Source organism: Bos indicus, chromosome 15 (assembly GCF_029378745.1).
Source record: "Bos indicus isolate NIAB-ARS_2022 breed Sahiwal x Tharparkar chromosome 15, NIAB-ARS_B.indTharparkar_mat_pri_1.0, whole genome shotgun sequence".
Taxonomy (NCBI): domain Eukaryota; kingdom Metazoa; phylum Chordata; class Mammalia; order Artiodactyla; family Bovidae; genus Bos; species Bos indicus.
Window position 1 is genome coordinate 44,170,680 of NC_091774.1, and position 17,528 is coordinate 44,188,207.

General features: G+C 46.6%; 1 protein-coding gene across 4 annotated transcripts in view; it reads left to right on the plus strand.

The window, feature by feature from the left end:
- The window catches only part of DENND2B (DENN domain containing 2B), a 171,196-nt gene that overhangs the window by 85,846 nt on the left and 67,822 nt on the right, over window positions 1-17,528 (plus strand). The window contains exon 1 of one of the 4 annotated variants that reach the window (XM_070803708.1): window positions 2,397-10,659. The exons of the other annotated variants lie outside the window; for them this stretch is intronic. Coding sequence (XP_070659809.1) covers window positions 10,637-10,659 — 23 coding nt within the window. The 5' untranslated portion in view covers window positions 2,397-10,636. Of the gene's footprint in view, window positions 1-2,396; window positions 10,660-17,528 lie in introns of those variants that run through there. 4 annotated transcript variants of the gene reach the window in all.

Sequence of the window (17,528 nt, forward strand, 5' to 3'; positions counted from 1 at the left end):
TGTTCTCTTGGCTCTGAATGTCCTTCTCTCCCTTTGCCCAGGTACGTCTAGTCACTCTCATTTGGACGTTGCTTTTCTAAAATCCATTGTGCTGCTCTCAGACAGTTATTTTCTGGTACCTCTGTGCTCTCACTCCCCTTGTGTGTCCCACTCTTCCCGTACTTCTCATTTGGTATTGGAGGGCAAGGAATATTACCCTCCCCGGTGCCTGCCAAAGAATCAGATACTCATTAACTGATTGTAGAAGAGAGGAACCAAATGAGTGAAAAGTTGGCAACTGCAGGGAAGGCAAGCCACAGAATGTTGGCTAACATAGCATACGTGACCTTGGAGGCTGAGAGACTAGAGAGTTAGACTTGCAAAAAGAGTAGTTATATGTGTGCATGCAAGTGTGCACAAAAGCACGGGGAAGTTTGTGGAATGGTAAGATGGAAAGCCCGGTAAGTTCCAGATTCCACAGGCAAACTGCGTGGTTTAGACTCACTCAGGTTAGATGAAGCTGCCCCCTGAGTAATCCTTGTGAAGTTGCACAAGGACAGAGAAGAAGGAGCTTTAGGTTTGAAATGGGAGGGTTCTGGGTGGTGATGGTAATAATATTCTTAATAATAACAACAACAGCACCAGTAATAACATAGTCCTCACACTGGACCAGACGTTATTCCAAGTACTTTTCGTATTTTAGCCCTTTGATCCTTACAGTAAGCCAGATGAGGTAGTTAATTATTAACATACGAAGAACTGCATAGTAGTTTTAGACCTGGTTCTGTACCTACGAGTTGAGTGACCTAGGGGGCAAGACAGCCTCCCTGAACTAGTCTCCTTTGTTAAATGGAGAAAATACCTTTTGCATTTAACCACTGGGGTTTGTTTGGCAGACTCAAATGAGCTAGCAATGAATGTTGTTTTGATAAGTCTAAAACTTTTTAGACTCTGAAGGACTTGGAACTAGAGTTGGGGAAGAAGGGTAACTTGCATAGTAATTGTGGTTGAGATATTGGGCTCATACGTAAAGTGCGTGCTGCTCTGAGTGCGGGCCATAGTTGTACTTCACGGCTGCTCTGTGCTGGCCAGTGGCGGCATCATTGATTATATTTAGAATCAAGACTTGAGCTTCCATTAAAGAATCAAGAAACTAGTTCTCAATGGAACTAAATATAAATGTGAAATATCATTAGGGGACAGATCTTAAGGGCTAACCAGGCCTTCCCTCCCAGCCAGGGAGGCAGAGAGGAAGCATGGTGGTGGGTGTTTGCAAGGGGGAGAATTATTCTGTTGAGCCCTTGGGAGCAGCGAGGCCTCTGCAACTAGTGGCAGAGAGGCTGGCTCAGAGAGGTGGCCCATGTCGGCTCCCACAGCCCAGCCCCACAGCAGTGGACTGCAAGGTTCTGTGGGCTGGTGGATGTGACCCATTTTTCCTCAGGCGAGAGATCTGTAGGGAGTTTGAGAAGTTGTTTAAATCACTACAGCCTTGGTAATGGAGAGTATGTCCAGCAAAGTGGTCCATATTTGCGGATACTGGGTCCACAGAGATGCCAACCCTTGGGCTTGCGATTGCACTGTGCTGAGCTGGGCAGTGGATGAGGAAGATTGGTGAAGGGAACAGAGGGGATAGCGTCTGCATGTGCAGCCCAGGAAAAGCAGTGTGGACCCCGGAGGCCTGTCACTAACTATAGAGCCGAGCAACCTCCTCCGTGAGGTCTGAGCTCAGAGTGCCTCTAGCCTGACAGTTGCCTGGATGGGCTGTGATGCCTGTGTGAATAATTATAGGTCACAAAACAGAACCATAGTCAGCTACATCCCTCAGAAATGCCTAATTGTAGGCTACAAATGTGAAAATATACAAGAGCTTAGACACATGTCATACCTCATTACAGAGAGCTCTGGCATGAGTCAGATGTGACTTGGGTGGCTCTTTGTGTGTCAAGAACTGCTTGGTGGGCATGCTGGCTGGCCCAGAAGAAGGGAGGAGGCATCTTCCCCATGCATCCCTTAGGGAGACTGGGAACTTAGGGAAGGGGGAGAAATATGTGCTGTGCCCACAGCTTGCTCTTCATTTGTGCACTTACATGGCTAAAAAGCTGCGGTTACTCAAGGTAGGTTTGATTCCTCTTTAGGAATTGTCTTCAGCACCAGTTCACAAACCACTTTAGAAAATGTCACATTTGAGTCTTGGGATCTTTGGCATTTGTGTCTGATGTTTTTGCATTCAACTATTCCTTTTTTTAAAAAAATTGGAGTGTAACTGCTTTACAGTGTTGTATTACTTTCTGCTGTACAAATCATGAATCAGCCATAAGTATACATGCATCCCCTGCCCTTGAGCCTCCCTCCCACCCCCCCACCACATTCCACCCCTCTAGGTCATCGCAGAGCACTGAGCCGAGCTCCCTGTGCTGTACAGCAGCTTCTGCTAGCCCTCTGTTTCACACAGGCTAGTGTATTTATGTCAGCGGCGCTCCCCAATCTGTCCCGCCCTCTCCTTCCTCCACTGTGACCTCAAGTCTCTTCTCTATGTCTGTGTTTCTATTCCTATTCCTGCAAATAGGTTTATCGGTGCCATTTTTCTAGATTCCATATATGGCAGGATATGACTGTTCTTTACTCCTGAAGGCCTGTGATGCATAGCAGTTTGTAAATTGCTGGCATCCAGGTTTGAAGCAGTTGTGCAAGGACTCAGGGAAGCAGGGCACCTTGTTGGCACACTCTCAGTGCCCAGTGTTGGCACACCTGCTGAGTTCTATAGGCCTGCATTCACAATTACCTGTGCACTTGCGGGGCAGGTAAAGTGGGTTAGCACAAAGATTCTTAGAGTGGGTGTGTGAGGAACTTTGGGCACTTGTGAACCTCCTAAACTGGCAGACAGAAGTTTCTGTTCTTAGAAATTTTCTTTGGAGGTTCTTGGTGTTTATTAGATACTTGGAGGGGTCTGGGACCTCAAACAGTTGTATTCTTAAAAAGTGGAGATTTCGGGAATTCCTTGGCTGTCCAGTGTCTAGGGAACGTCCATGCTTTCACTGCTGAGGGTGCGGGTTCAGTCCCTGGTCGGGGAATCTAAGATCCCACAAGCCATGTGGCATGGCCAAAAAAATTAATTAACCTAAATTAAATTATATTAAAAAATAGGAGTTTGGGGCAGTCTCAGTATGCACCCCTTTTGATATCAAGGCTCCACAGGTTACTTGACAGTTACTGCTGCTTCTGACCCGAGGTACTTTTCTCTGGTTTGCACCCTTTTTGTCCTATGGCTCTGAATGAGTTAGCATCCTTAATGGATGCAGATTTTCCTTCAGAGGAAATTCAGATAATGTTCCAAAGTTTCTGAGGGCAATTGCCAAATAGGAATTTTAGGAATGTTTTGAGAATGTATTGGAATAAACATTCAGACCTCGAAGGACTACCCTGGAGAGGAGAATGTCTGTGTATATTGTGTATCTGGTATATTGCATATCATAGTTGTTAAATCATGTTTTGTTACCTTTAGTTTCACTACCTTCAGTTCATACCCTCAGAAGTTGGAACCGAGTCTGTGTCCCCAGTACAACCTGGAAGATCTTGGGAATTCTTTCCTTGCAAGATAATAGTCTGAGGCTGATGGGGACATTTTAAGTTCCTTAGAGAAGTGAGGGTATCTGAAATACCCCAGGTTACCTAACTGGACTGTACTGACTTATTGCTGGGCTGAGGGAGCCCTGGTTTACATAGGAGCCTACTTTGTCTTGTCTGGGGTGCTTGGGGGTCTTTGATAAAATGCCCAGCTGGGTTGGGCTAGTCTGGTCCAGCACCGGGCTATTTCTGCATGGGGGCTCTCCCTGGCTGAAGGTAGCCTTAGCTTGGTCCAGATTTCCAGGCTTGTGAACAGTAGCAGTAGTGGTGGGTGGGGTTTATCTGTTAGGGTCCTGTTTCCTCTCAGTTTAAAATATCTTAGTCATCTCTGAAAATGAAGGAGTCTCAAGAGTGGAAGGGACCTTACATGGTATCTGTGCTAATCTACAAAGCAGGGGGAGGGGAAGACTAACCTTATCTACTTCTCTCACCCTTGTATCCCCAGCATCTTAACTGAGTGAGTGGCATGTGGTAGGGATTCAAAAATACTAATCGAGTGAATGAGTAAGCACCAACTTTGAGCAGACCATTGTCCTTGCTTCATTTGTTCATTTATTTCACAAATATTAATAAGCTCTTAGTATGTGCCACTTTAAATTCTGGGGTAAACCATAGTGACTCAGACCGTCTTTGTCCTCAGGAGCCTAGTCTGTAATTTAGAAGTGAGGAGTTAAACAGAACTTATTGTCTGTAATTGAAATTTAAGAATAAAATGTTCTCATTTTGGCCATTTTGGATCTTCTCCTTGTCTAAGGTCTCTTTGGGGGATCACAGATAACATATCTAATCCCTTTTTCACATGAGGGCCTTTCAGAATTCTCAAGGCAATTTTCAGCTTCGCCCATCCTCAGTCTTCTCTTCTCCAGGGTAAACATTCTCCGTTCTTTAGTCGTTTCTCCTGTGACATGCCTGTGAATGCCCTGTCCATCCTGGTCCTCAGGATGCGTCCAAACTGAGTTTGTCCCTCGGACAGTGTGGAGTCCAGAACCCAAGGCTTTTTCACAAACGTTAATTTCCAAGGAACGTTCCAGCCTGGAGCATTTCCTGCATTTCAGCTTTGCTCTGCTCACCCTGGGCTCAGACAACGGATAATGGAAAGAGAAAGTTCTAAACTTGGCCAGACTGAGAAGATCTTCATATTTGGCTAATCCTGGAATTAAAAACTTTTGTCTCTGTTCTGTCCTAGCCCCACTACCCCACCCCACTCCCCTTGGTGTAGATGAATCTGCACACAGCCTTGCTGCCAGTGGCTTGCTTGCCTTTCATTTTCTGAGCCAGTGCCCTTCATTACCAGGGAAATTAGCATGAAAAAGCAGATTCCAGTTCTATGACTTTATGCAGTACAAGCCCTTTATCACATTCTCTAACCCCACTCCCTACTGAAAATGATAAAAGTTGGAGTCTTGTGACATCACAACAGTTGGCTGTTGTATCAACAGCTGTGATGTCACCAACGGAGGATTATGACTTCAAGGAAGAATAGAGGGAGGGAATGTATCAGACCAGAGACCCCCAGGGTGGTGGTAGGGCTGGGGGAGACTAGCAGGACACAAAGACATAATTTTCATGTAAATCTTCACCCAAAAGCCCAGTTGGCCTTTCAGCGGCTGGGCTGCCCGTGGAATCCCTCTTCCAGATTCCCATCACTCCCTCCCTCTGTGGATTAATGGTTTGGTTTGTGGGCATTGCTCAAGTCTGAGCGTGTGTGGAAGTCCCCTGCTGGCCTGCTGGCTTCTGGGCTGGCTTGGGGTTTTATTCATGAGGTTCCTGTTGAATATAACTTTTCAAGGAGGGAGTTCAGAGGGGAGCCCGGGAGCCTGGGGTAAAGCTGATGCAGATGTAGGCAGCCTCTGAGCTGAGAGGTGTGCAGCCTCATCTCTCCAGGCAGAGGGGCAGCTGCTCTGTCAGCTGTGGGGGAAGCCTGAGCGTGCCGTCCACAGGCCTGAGTGCTAGCTGCCCACATGCTGCTGGGGCAGGTTGGGTCTGCCCTGAGCTCCTCCATGGCTCCTTGATGCAGAGACTTAAAAACACCTGCTACAGAGGTTCCCAAACTCCCTCAGTTTGTGGGAATTTTGAGCATTTTTCACAATGCTCAGAGGCGGAATATTTTTATGAAATATTTAAGTGTAAACAATGTAGTAAGTGCTTATACATCCTAATAACTGAGTAGCCATTTGAAAAACATTATAAATTGAAAGGAAAAATATTTTTAGAGGAGGGTTGGTGGGATTGGTGAAATAGGTGCAGGGGATTAAGAGGTGCAAATCTCCAGTTACCTGGTAAGTAAGTCATGAGGATGTAATATACAGGATAAGGCATATTGTCAATAATATTGTAATAACTTGTATAGGACTGGATTTATCATGGTGATCATAACATATACAAATATCGAATCACTACCTAGTACACCTGAACCTAGCATAATATTGTACTTCCATTTCAATTACAAATATTTGTATTTCATTCTCAAGTAGCCATAGGCACTAGCTAATGGGATGTACTGGCACTGCACCACATCTCACGTGTTGGAATTGCATTGGATATTGCCATCCCCATTTCCTGTTCCACATTGCTTTTCACACGGTTATTGCTTTTTAATCACAGCAGCTGCTGAAAACCCGGCTTCACAAAGAAATGACATCATCGAAAAGAATGTAGTGCGATCTCATGTTAAAACTCACGGCATGTCCAACAAATGTTGAATATTGCCCTTGTTTCCCTCAAAAATTTAAAATATCTTGCAGCACCCCCTTTGAGTTCCCTGTGGTACTCTCGGGCACCTCTGCACACAGTTTGAGAACCACAGAAGCCAAGTAGCACTTACTTCATTTAAAGGAGGAAAAAGGCCAGTTCTGTCCCCATCATAACCTTTAAAGCCGTTGGGTAGATGGATGGACAAATGCCCCTTATCTTCAGTCTCAGCTCCTGTTAGACTGTATAGGGGAAGGCTTTTCTTTTACCAGGGTCTGTGTTTGTGAGTGCCTCTGTCCCCTGGGTGGGGAAGAATGATAAGGAGAAAAGACTTGAAGAACAGCAAAAGAGGAGCATCTCTTTCATGTATTTACCATTGCCATGACACACAGCATGTGGGATTTTATTAGTTCCCTGACCAGGGGTCAAACCCACAGCCCTACATTGGGAGCGTGAAGTCTTAACCACTGGACCACCAGGAAAGTCCTTTTTATGTTTATGTTTTGTTGATTCAGGGCCCTCTGAACTAAATGGCTTAAAGAAAAATGGGATTTTAACACCAAGAATTTGGGGGCCGGGCATGAGACTACTGCCATTTCTAACTCTATCCAGATAGAGCTGGGCTGCAGGAGTGTACTCGGGATGGAGGATGGCTTCCTGCCACAAGATATGACAGAGACCAAGGGACTCACTGCTCTGGTTTCTGTTACAGAGCTCAGTGCCAACCTCTTCCGGACTCTGGGATCTACACTTACTCTAAAACCCTTGGCAAATTACTTAGCCTGAGCCTCGGTTTCTTCCTCCATAAAATAGAGATAATGACAGCTAGATTAAATGAGATAAATGCGTACTAAGAACAGCCGAGCCTGGCTGTGTACATACACTTTCTTCTACTCCCTTCTAAGACCGGGACTTTTATCCAAAGGGAGATTCAGCCCCAATGATCTGGCCAAGATCTGCAGTTTGAGAGTGACTTAACTTCTCCTAGATAACTTTGCTTTGTGTAACTAATGTTCCCACTCTGCCAAGTTCTATAATCTGTGTACCCATTCTGAAGGTTCCTTTTTCACTCTCTAAATGGCATTTTTTAATGAACAGATTTCTTATTTAGTGTAATCTGATTAATCAAGGTTTTCCATTATGGTAATCTGATCGATCAAGGTTTTCCATTATGGTTATTGCTTTTTGTCCTGTTCTTGCTCCAAGGTCTCCTTGGCTTTTGCTCATGGTTTTCCTTCTGCTAGCAGCAACATTCTTCCTCTGTTTTCTTTGTCTTCCACAAGTCCTACAAGACTCAGCCCAGCGTCACTTCCTGTCTCCTCCAGAACCTTCCCCTGCATCTGTCCTGTCCACCTGGTTAGGTGTCTTTCTTCTTGCTTTCAGAGCTCTGTGTCCATACCTCTGTCAGAGCTCTCGTTACATTGTACCAGCATCTTTCCTTTACTCGACAGTCTCAGGCAGGATGGAGGGCTGCTCAAGGGCAAGGACCAGGATATAGCACAGTGGCAAGGGGGGCCTGGCCAGAGAGATGCCTTGGAAGGGTTCGAGTGAGTAAACACACGAAAGTCTCAGATGCCACACCTGTCTCTCCTTCTACTTCTCTTATGATATTTCCCCAGCCTTTCATGACCTGTGCCCTCTTTTGATGAGCATGGAGATCTTCCAGGCAGATGGTAAAATGCTACCCCCAGAGAGCGTACTCCAGATTGAAGTTAACTACATGACAGTGCTTCAGAGAGGGCTGGTCAGTGTCCCAAGCAGCAGACATCAGGATAGGAAAGTCCTGTCATTCACTAAGCCCCAGAGTAAGGATCTTTGTGTTTTATAACAGGAAAATCATTGTAATCTTTGCAGAGAGCAACTTCAGTTCTGGGGCTGAAGCCATTCCTGGTCTGAATCTGTTCAGAGGTGTTCCGAGGACATGACCCCCTTCTGAATGTTTTGCGTGGACATGCTTGCTGCGGGTGGGTCAGGCTCTGAACTGGGAAGGCTGGTGGTGTTGGAAGATGGGCCTGGACAGATGGGCCTTCTTTCTAGAAGAAGGAAAACAGTGAGCAAAAGCCAAGGAGACCTTGGAGCAAGAACAGGGCAAAAAGCAATAACCATAATGGAAAACCTTGACCAAGCTGCTCACTCTGTCTGGTACAGCCACTCTGAGCTGGTGGCAAATATTTTTTGGTTAAGAATCTGCCTGCCATTGCAGGGTAGATGGGTTCAGTCCCTGGTCCACGAAGATTCCACATGCCACGAAGCAGCTAAGTCCATGTGCCACTGCTGAGGCCCTAGAGCCTGTGCTCTGCAACAAGAGAGGTCAGCACAATGAGAAACCTGTGCATGGCAACTGAAGAGTAGCCCCTGCGTGCTGCGCTAGAGAAAGCCTGCATGCAGCAATGAAGACCCAGCATAGCCATAAACAAATAATTTAAAAAGTATTTATTGAGGGCCTACTGTGTGCCAGGGTCTGTCCTAGGCACTAAGGGTACAGCTATAAACAAAACCCCCAAATCCCTAGCCTCATGGAGCTTATACAGACATAATAAATAAATGGAAAAGAAGAGTAGTTGTGTTGGATGGTGATGAATGTTATAGAGAAGGGTAAAACAGGAGAAGGGAGAATAGGAGGACTGAGGGGATAGTAGGGTGGAGGAAGGTTTTTTAATATAGTAATTTCTTAATACTAAATTTTATAGTGTGATCCAGAGGAATCTTCACTAAGAAGGTGATGTCCAAAGACCTGGGAGGTGAGGGAGGAACCTCTTTTGGGGGAGAATGTTGTAGTTACAGGGGACAGTGGGTGTGGAGGCCTGGAGTTGGAATGTGCCTGGTGTGTTTGAGGAAATAATAAGGAAGATATGGCTGGTGGGGAAAGAGTAGTTGAAATGAGATTGGAAGTATCATAGAGACCTAGATGATGAAGACCTTGTAGATCATTGTGAACATTTTGGCTCTTTCTTTGAGTGATTGGGATCCATGTTAGGGTTTTGCCAGAGAAGTGGCAAGATCTGCCCTGTTGCTGGTGATGGGTGCATCTGATGATGGTAGCTTATTGAGGGTCTGTTCTGATTGTTTCTGTTTTCTTGATGAAATGGGAAACAGAGTAAGAGCGAAGAGAGTGAGGACAAGGGAAGAGGCCTTGAGGCTGAGAGTTGGGGGAATGCCAGAGACTTCAAGTATGTTACCTCTTGGTTCTGAGTATTCTTTGTATTTTATATATGGCTTCTTGCTGGTTTTGATGTTCTCATGATAGAGGTAGAGTATTCTCCCTATACTACAGATAGGAAAATGAAGGTATTGAGACTTCCCCAGCCCCTTTAGCCCTTACCACTTCCTAGTCTCTTTCTGAGAAAGTTGACTTGTGGGTTTTGTGTTTTTCTGGAGCAGGGCAGGCATCTTGCCATCGGTCAGGTTGAGTTCAGTTAGGCTGGAGAGCATGGGAAGGGTGAGAATGAGGTCAAGATTTAGGATCAGGAAAGGCTTCAGAAAGAAGTTGACATTTGAACTGAATATTTAAGAAAGAATGGGGGTGGAGGACTTCACGATGGAAGGAATTGGTTGAATAAAAGCTTAGAGGCATAAACATTCCTGGCATGTGCAGGAAATGGCATTTAGTCTGCTATGACTGGCAGAGGGAAGGCTCTGGTATGAGCTAGCTCTGTGGCCTTGGAATCCCCAACATGTTTACAGGACCCACAAGGTTCTTTTTGCCAGGGAGGAAGAGGGAGGCCTTTGTGGGGCAGGCCTCCATTCTCTGGACGGAGCAGGCTCCATCGTCCTGGCAGAGCTGGGTTAAGGTCCTTGCTAAGAAGCTGAGTTTCCAGACTGGCAGAAATAGCTATGTCGAGGTTTATAAAACTGTCTTGGAAGCAACCAGATTTCCTTTGGCCTGGAATTGCCTAACAAGCCCTCAGCCCATTTTAGGCTTTCAGGAAACATTTAAACCCAGCTTCAAACCTCCACGAAATCAGTACTGAAGTGGAGAAGGACCATCTGGCAGGAAAAGAGACTGAAAATGGTTGAGGTTGAAAACCCCAACTTAAAAGCCTCTTTGAGGAGGAGAGTTGGGAAAGAGGATGTGGGAGTGATAAGTGGACAGTGAGGAGATGGATAGAGAGCTTGATTTTTTTTTTTTTTTTGGTTATTATTCAACAACAAAAATAATCTTTTTTGTGACTGGTTGAGGAGGATTTCAGCCTCACAGGGACCTGTAAAAACACTCGGCAATTCTTCTGATCTCCCAGCAAAACAAATCTTGGTCCCTCTCCACTTGACCAGGCTCATAATCCCCTTGACAATTTTGCTCGAAGGGCTTTCTGGACCTAGAACCCCAGAACCTGGGGCTGGAATGGAAAAGATCCAAGGTACCAGGTATGTAGAGGTACTGATGGAGAAAAAGGGTCTGGCGTTTCGGAGGGAATTAGGGGATCGGCTTGAGAAAAACCTCGCTGGCTCCCTTGTGATAGCTTTTGATGCCCAGCACCCAATCTCTGAGCCCACTGTCTCCCCTTTCCCTTGTAGCTGCTTGGTTTTAGGTACAACAGAGCCGAAAACAAGATTGTGGGCAGATAACCAGTCAGAAATGAGTCAGGAAAGAAAGGGAGGAAAAGAGGGGTGGAGGAGGAGAAAGACAGCGTGAGTGAGATGAAGGCAGGTTTCCCAGGAACAGTCTCTCTTCCTGGGTGTGTTGAATGAACTGTTACCGCAGGAACATCCCGGAAGGTACCAGGGGCACTTGTGAGGAGACTGAAACTCCTGCGGGAGAGGGGACTGGCTGAAGGGTGGAGGGGGAAGGCCTGTTGGTGACAGCCCAACTGGGTGACAGCTACAGTTGGAAAACTCCCTTTCACTGGTTGTACAGCCACCAGGACTGTGGGGAGTGAAGGAGTGTACCCTACAGGATAATGGTCAGTGCTCGAATTTCTCGTGCCCTTTGTCTTCCTGGCCTTTGACTCCTTGGGGGCCCACTTTTGCCATCAGTTAGCAAATCAGTTAACATTTGCGGGCCTTTTAGGTGAAGAACTCTCTGCTCGGTACTGAGGATTGTTCAAAACATGAGGAAGAACTCCCTAAGCACCACCACACCGCTTTCTCAACTGTGTGGGGTCATAGGCAGCCAGGGTGTCAGGAGACCTGGGGGATGCCTGTGAATGTCCTAGGAGGGCCAGGGAACAAAGGCTGTGGAGGTGAGCTGTTGCAACAAGGCCTGAGCTGTCAATCCGGGCAGAATAAACAAAGCGCTTCCCACCTTAGCCTACTCCAGGGACACCTACAAAACCTCACGCTGTAGAGAGGTCTGGCTTGAGTAGTTAAAAGGAACTCTTTCTAATGATGACCCTTCCTGAAGCTTAAGTGCCAATGTTGGTTGCTGAGACTCTTGGAGGAAGAAATTAAAGATGTAGGCCCTTCTCTGGGGGAGCTGCCAGTCTGATCCTTATCTTTCGGTCTAGAATGAAGAAGGACTTCAGGGGGGAGTCAGTAAGAAGGTGAGGGTGGTCTGGTGGGTGTTCCCTGGGCAGGGTGAGTAGTGGGTTGACCCCAGGGCAGTCAGACCACAACTGTCCAGAGCTGGATTGGGCTAAACCCAGGTTCTCAGGACACACAGTGATTTCCTTGCCTGCCTTCTCCTTCCCTGTGGGCTGCTTCCTAAGCTATTACTTCCACACGAGAGTTTGCATAAGAGATTAGTGGAATGTCAACTCAGCAGAAATTCCCTCATGTGGTTTAGAGGTTTCCTTTGTGGAGGCTCTGGACTTCTTACCTGGACCAGCAGAGCAGAGTGCTGGTGGGTGTTTGTGTTTCCTCTCAATGGCAACTTGAACCCAGCAGGTTGGGAGGCCTCCCTCCACACATGTGCATCTGTTCCTCAGCGCTCTTGGGGTTCAGACGTCTCCTTCTCAGGGACGAGGCACATGGTCATGTCCAAAACTAGGCCTGCAGAAAAGTACCACACAGACATTTAGAAATGTCACCTAACCAGGGTGATCGGAAGGTTCATTCTTAGAGGCTGGTCACCCCTCAGAAGGAGCCCCCTTCAGAGACTGACCTCTAAGGGATTCCTCTCGGGCCGTGGGGAGAGCACCTGTGGGCCGGGTGGTGAGACTGGATTGTAGGGAGAGAGAGCCCTAAGGGAGCAGGACAGAGAACTGCAGGATGCAGGCTGGCCTGAGCCGCAGCAGGGAGCCCCGAGGCTCTCTCCTCCAGTGGAGTTCGGGGGATAGATAGATGGAGGGCTTCTGGAGGCCAGAATCAGCTCCTTCCTGCCCTGCACGAGCCCCGCCCTCCGGGAGGCTTTGCATGGCTGCTCGCAGGGCAGTGCCCCCAAGCCTTCCCTGCTGGGATGGGGGACACAGCACTCACCTGCGGACTGGGAGAGTCAGGTCACAGAGCCGAGCAAAGCTGGCCACCTGTCACCATTGGGTGGGGAGGAACAGCGGTAAATTGGGGAGGGCTTGCTACATCTAAATGGACTGCCAGCTGTTGCCATATAGAAATACAGAAATGATAGCAGATTTTTCAAGAGAATCCAGAATCTGAATTTTTATTTGCATTTTGTTTATATTCACCCAATTCAACTTAAAAAAAAAATAAAGGGAAGGCCAAATGAGACATACTTTTGTTGTTGCAAACCACCAGTTTATAAACCATCAGTTATAAACTCTTGTTCCCAGGAGTTTGAAAGGGAGGGGAAGTGAGGAAAACCGTTGTTAGCTACCAGGGGCGAGTGGCAGGAAGAGCTGCTTTGAGATACAGGAACTCAGAGCACACTGAAGACTGAGGACCCTGTTTAGGGCAGATGTTGATGATGCTTTTACTGGATCCCATAATGTGCCTGCTTCTCTGTTGAGGGTCAGTGGTTCTTTGCAGGTGGAAGAAGCTGGGGGTGGGAGGAGGAAAGGGTACCTAGTAACAGCTGGGCAGACTCTTGGGAAGATGGTCAGTAGTGACCCTTCAAACCTTTACAAGCTCTTAGCATGTGGTAGGACACAGGTTTTTCACACAGGTCCATAAGACCAGCCTGAAATGCTTGCTGAACATCCAGATTCCTAGGCCCCATTCAAGAGGGAGAGATGGGGCCTGAGACTCTGCATTTTTTTTTTTTAACAATCACCCCTGTCAATATTAAGGAAAGTAAGTAAATGGTGGACTCAGAGCTGAGTCAACGTTCCTGCCCTGTTCCTTCACCAGGTGAGTGATCTTGGGCCAATCTTTTAATCTCTCTGAACCTGCATTTCCTGATTGGAAAGTTATCACTGTTTCCAGAATGGTGAGAGCTAAACTAGAAGATGGGTGGAGGTCATGCGTAGACCTGCCTCAGAGCCGTGACGCTGGTGTGGGTCGCCTGGGCTCCAACTCCTGCCTTGCCACTTTCTAGCTGTGTGACGTGGGACGAGCGATTTCACTGCTGTGTGCCTTGGTTTCCTTGGTGGTGGTGGTGGTTTAGTCACTAAGTTTTGTCCGACTCTTGTGACCCGATGGACTATAGCCTGCCAGGCTCCTCTGTCCATGGGATTCTCCGGGCAAGAACATTGGAGTGGGTTGCCATTTCCTTCTCCATTGGTTTCCTTGGTAACATGTAAATAATAATAGCACCCACTTTGTAGAGTTGCCACAGGGATTAAATTATTTAATCCTTTAAAATGCTTTTAAATTTAGCTATTCTATAAAGAATCTAGCAGCACCTTTCATAATAAATGCATCTTTTTTTTTTAGGTCACAAATAGGTTAAGGCTTACTTTCAAATGTCACCTCTCTATAGGGCCTTCCTGGAGTCCACTTTTTCCTTCCCTTTTCTCCCTTTACAGTTAGCTCCTCCAGGGTAAGGTTGTATCTGTTCGTTTTTATTTATTTATTAAAATTTTAGTATTTCCTAATTTGGCTGTGCTGGGTCTTAGTTGCGGCGTGCAAACTCTCAGTTGTGGCATGTGGGGTCTAGTTCCCTGCCAGGGATTGAACCAGGCGCCCTGCTTGGGAACATGGAGTCTTAGCCACTGAACCACCAGGGAGACCCCCATTTTTATATCCTAGTACCTTGCACAGTGCCTGGCGTAGAGTCACTGGAATGAATGGCAGTATCGGGGAGTCTGAAAAATGATGAATCTAGCTTGGGAATGGAGAAAGCGACTTCCAAGTACCCAGAGAAGCATGATCTGGAAGAAAAAGTGATTTATCAAGCTTCAGTGTGTCTGAATTACAATTATATGAGTAGGTCATGTTATTATTATTGCTCTTATGGTGAGAAAGTTGAGTCTTCAAAACTCAGGTGTGCAATGACCCTTGACTAGCATTAGCTAGACTCCAAGTCAGGTGTTCTTCCCACTACACCTTGAGATCCCAGAACTGTGATTTCTGTCTCAGGGCAGAGATTGTAGAAAGGTTCTAGTGGTGCCTTGTTGTATTCCTGTCTTTGGGTTGTAACTCTTCAGATAGTTGTCTATAACTTGTCAGAGCTGGGTTTTTGAGCAATTCGTGATTGGTGGTTGATCCTACCTGAACAATTTCATTTTCCAAACGTAGTTTTTGGCTGAATTTTAGTGAAACAGCCTCTCATCCCCCTGGCTTCTCTGCTCTTATTCCCAGTGGGTGTTTCGTTTGCTTGGGAGTGTCTCCTCTCCTTGCAGCCAGACCAGCCAAAAGAGTCAGGCAGAGAGCGTCGATGGGAGTCTGGGGTGGCTCTCAGGGCCTTGGGAGAAGGCCCCAGGAAGCCAGCCACGCAGACTGTTCAAGTCTATGTTTCACATGTAAAGGTTTAGCCTGGTCCTCAGCTTCTCAAGCCGCTGGATTATTCCCTGAGTCTGAGAGACTTGGCTGGAGAGAGCAGGTGGCGGGAGCACCGTGAGCAGGCACCTCTGACTGAGTGGGCTCTCCGGGTTTTCTCTCAGCGGTACCTGCCCACAATGCCTCACCTCCTGGGCCACTGCTGGGAATAGCAGCTGTGCTTCTGCAGGTATGTGACCAAGGGGCACTGCCACGGGCCTGGTGGCAGTTGTGATCCACTCCTTTCTTGGTTGCATCTTCATAGAATTTTTCTTTTTGGCTCCAGCAAATACCACAGTTATCTACATTTTACCTTTTTTCTAGTTGGCTCTTGGTTCTCCTGTTATAGCTTTTCAGAGCAGTGGGTCCACCCTTCTTAGATCAGAAATTCAGGGAAGGAAAGAATATATTTTTAATCATGTTCTTTTAATGTATTGTAGTTTCTGTTCTTCCCACAGACCTTCTGTCCTCCCCCTGAGGGCCTGCCCTGAAGCTGGTAGAGCACGTCCAGTGCTGTTATGATGGGTTCTGATGATTATTGTGACCGTCATTACCATGGGCACAGTTGAAAGCTTATGCTTAGTGAGTTGATTCCTTTTTGCACTGAGTTCCCTGAGGACCCCGAGAACTGGCCTGGGAAAGCTTCCAGGGCTGCCTCTCCTTTCCCTTCTTTCTGTTTAACACACAGAGCCATCCACCATGCTCTTCACTTGGCCCTGGGCTGGGGCAGGTAAAGGACATCTCTTGAGTGCGTGTGTGCAGGTGCTCTGGTGGCAGGACTAACTCACCGTCTAACCCCCTCCTCCTCCTCATCACAAATATGCTGTACACTTAAGTTTATAAAAATTTTTCTCCCTGTAGGTTGGGAAGGCTTTTCATGAAGGATAAAAGTGAGGCCCAGGGTTTTCCTTTTTCTGAAAGCTTCTGTAGTTTTCACTGTAGGAGGGATGTTTCACTGCTGTCACCATCGCTTGCTGTCACCTACAGCTGCTTCCTCCCTTTCTAATTCCCACTCCACTCACTACCATCATCACCAGAACAACAGCCATGAGAGCTTATGTGAAGGTAGTGCATTTCATGTTGAAACTAGGAAAGAATTATAAATGATATCAAGAATGTGGGTTTGGCTTGTTTTTATCATTGACACCAATCACTTATTTGCACCAAGGTAATAAATAAGATACTCTCCAGGATTAAGGTCATTCAGTTCAGTTCAGTTCAGTTCAGTCGCTCAGTCGTGTCCGACTCTTTGCAACCCCATGAATCGCAGCACGCCAGGCCTCCCTGTCCGTCACCAACTCCCGGAGTTCACTCAAACTCACGTCCATTGATCGAGTCGGTGATGCCATCCAGCCATCTCATCCTCTGTCATCCCCTTCTCCTCCTGCCCCCAATCCCTCCCAGCATCACAGTCTTTTCCAATGACTCAACTCTTCGCATGAGGTGGCCAAAGTACTGGAGTTTCAGCTTTAGCATCATTCCTTCCAAAGAACACCCAGGACTGATTTCCTTTAGAATGGACTGGTTGGATCTCCTTGCAGTCCAAGGGACTCTCAAGAGTCTTCTCCAACACCACAGTTCAAAAGCATCAATTCTTCGGCGCTCAGTTTTCTTCACAGTCCAACTCTCACATCCATACATGACCACAGGAAAAACCATAGCCTTGACTAGATGGACCTTTGTTGGCCAAGTAATGTCTCTGCTTTTGAATATGCTATCTAGGTTGGACATAACTTTCCTTCCAAGGAGTAAGCGTCTTTTAATTTCATGGCTGCAATCACCATCTGCAGTGATTTTGGAGCCCATAAAAATAAAGTCTGACACTGTTTCCACTGTTTCCCCATCTATTTCCCATGAAGTGATGGGACCAGATGCCATAGTCTTCGTTTTCTGAATGTTGAGCTTTAAGCCAACTTTTTCACTCTCCTCTTTCACTTTCATCAAGATGCTTTTTAGTTCCTCTTCACTTTCTGCCATAAGGGTGGTGTCATCTGCATATCTGAGGTTATTGATATTTCTCCCAGCAATCTTGATTCCAGCTTGTGCTTCTTCCAGCCCAGCGTTTCTCATGATGTACTCTGCATATAAGTTAAATAAGCAGGGTGACAATATACAGCCTTGACGTACTCCTTTTCCTATTTGGAACCAGTCTGTTGTTCCATGTCCAGTTCTAACTGTTGCTTCCTGACCTGCATATAGGTTTCTCAAGAGGCAGATCAGGTGGTCTGGTATTCCCATCTCTTTGAGAATTTCCCACAGTTTATTGTGATCCACACAGTCAAAGGCTTTGGCATAGTCAATAAAGCAGAAATAGATGTTTTTCTGGAACTCTCTTGCTTTTTCCATGATCCAGCGGATGTTGGCAATTTGATGTCTGGTTCCTCTGCCTTTTCTAAAACCAGCTTGAATATCTGGAAATTCATGGTTCACGTATTGCTGAAGCCTGAATGTTTAACTTTCATATCCAAAGATGCTTCCTTTTT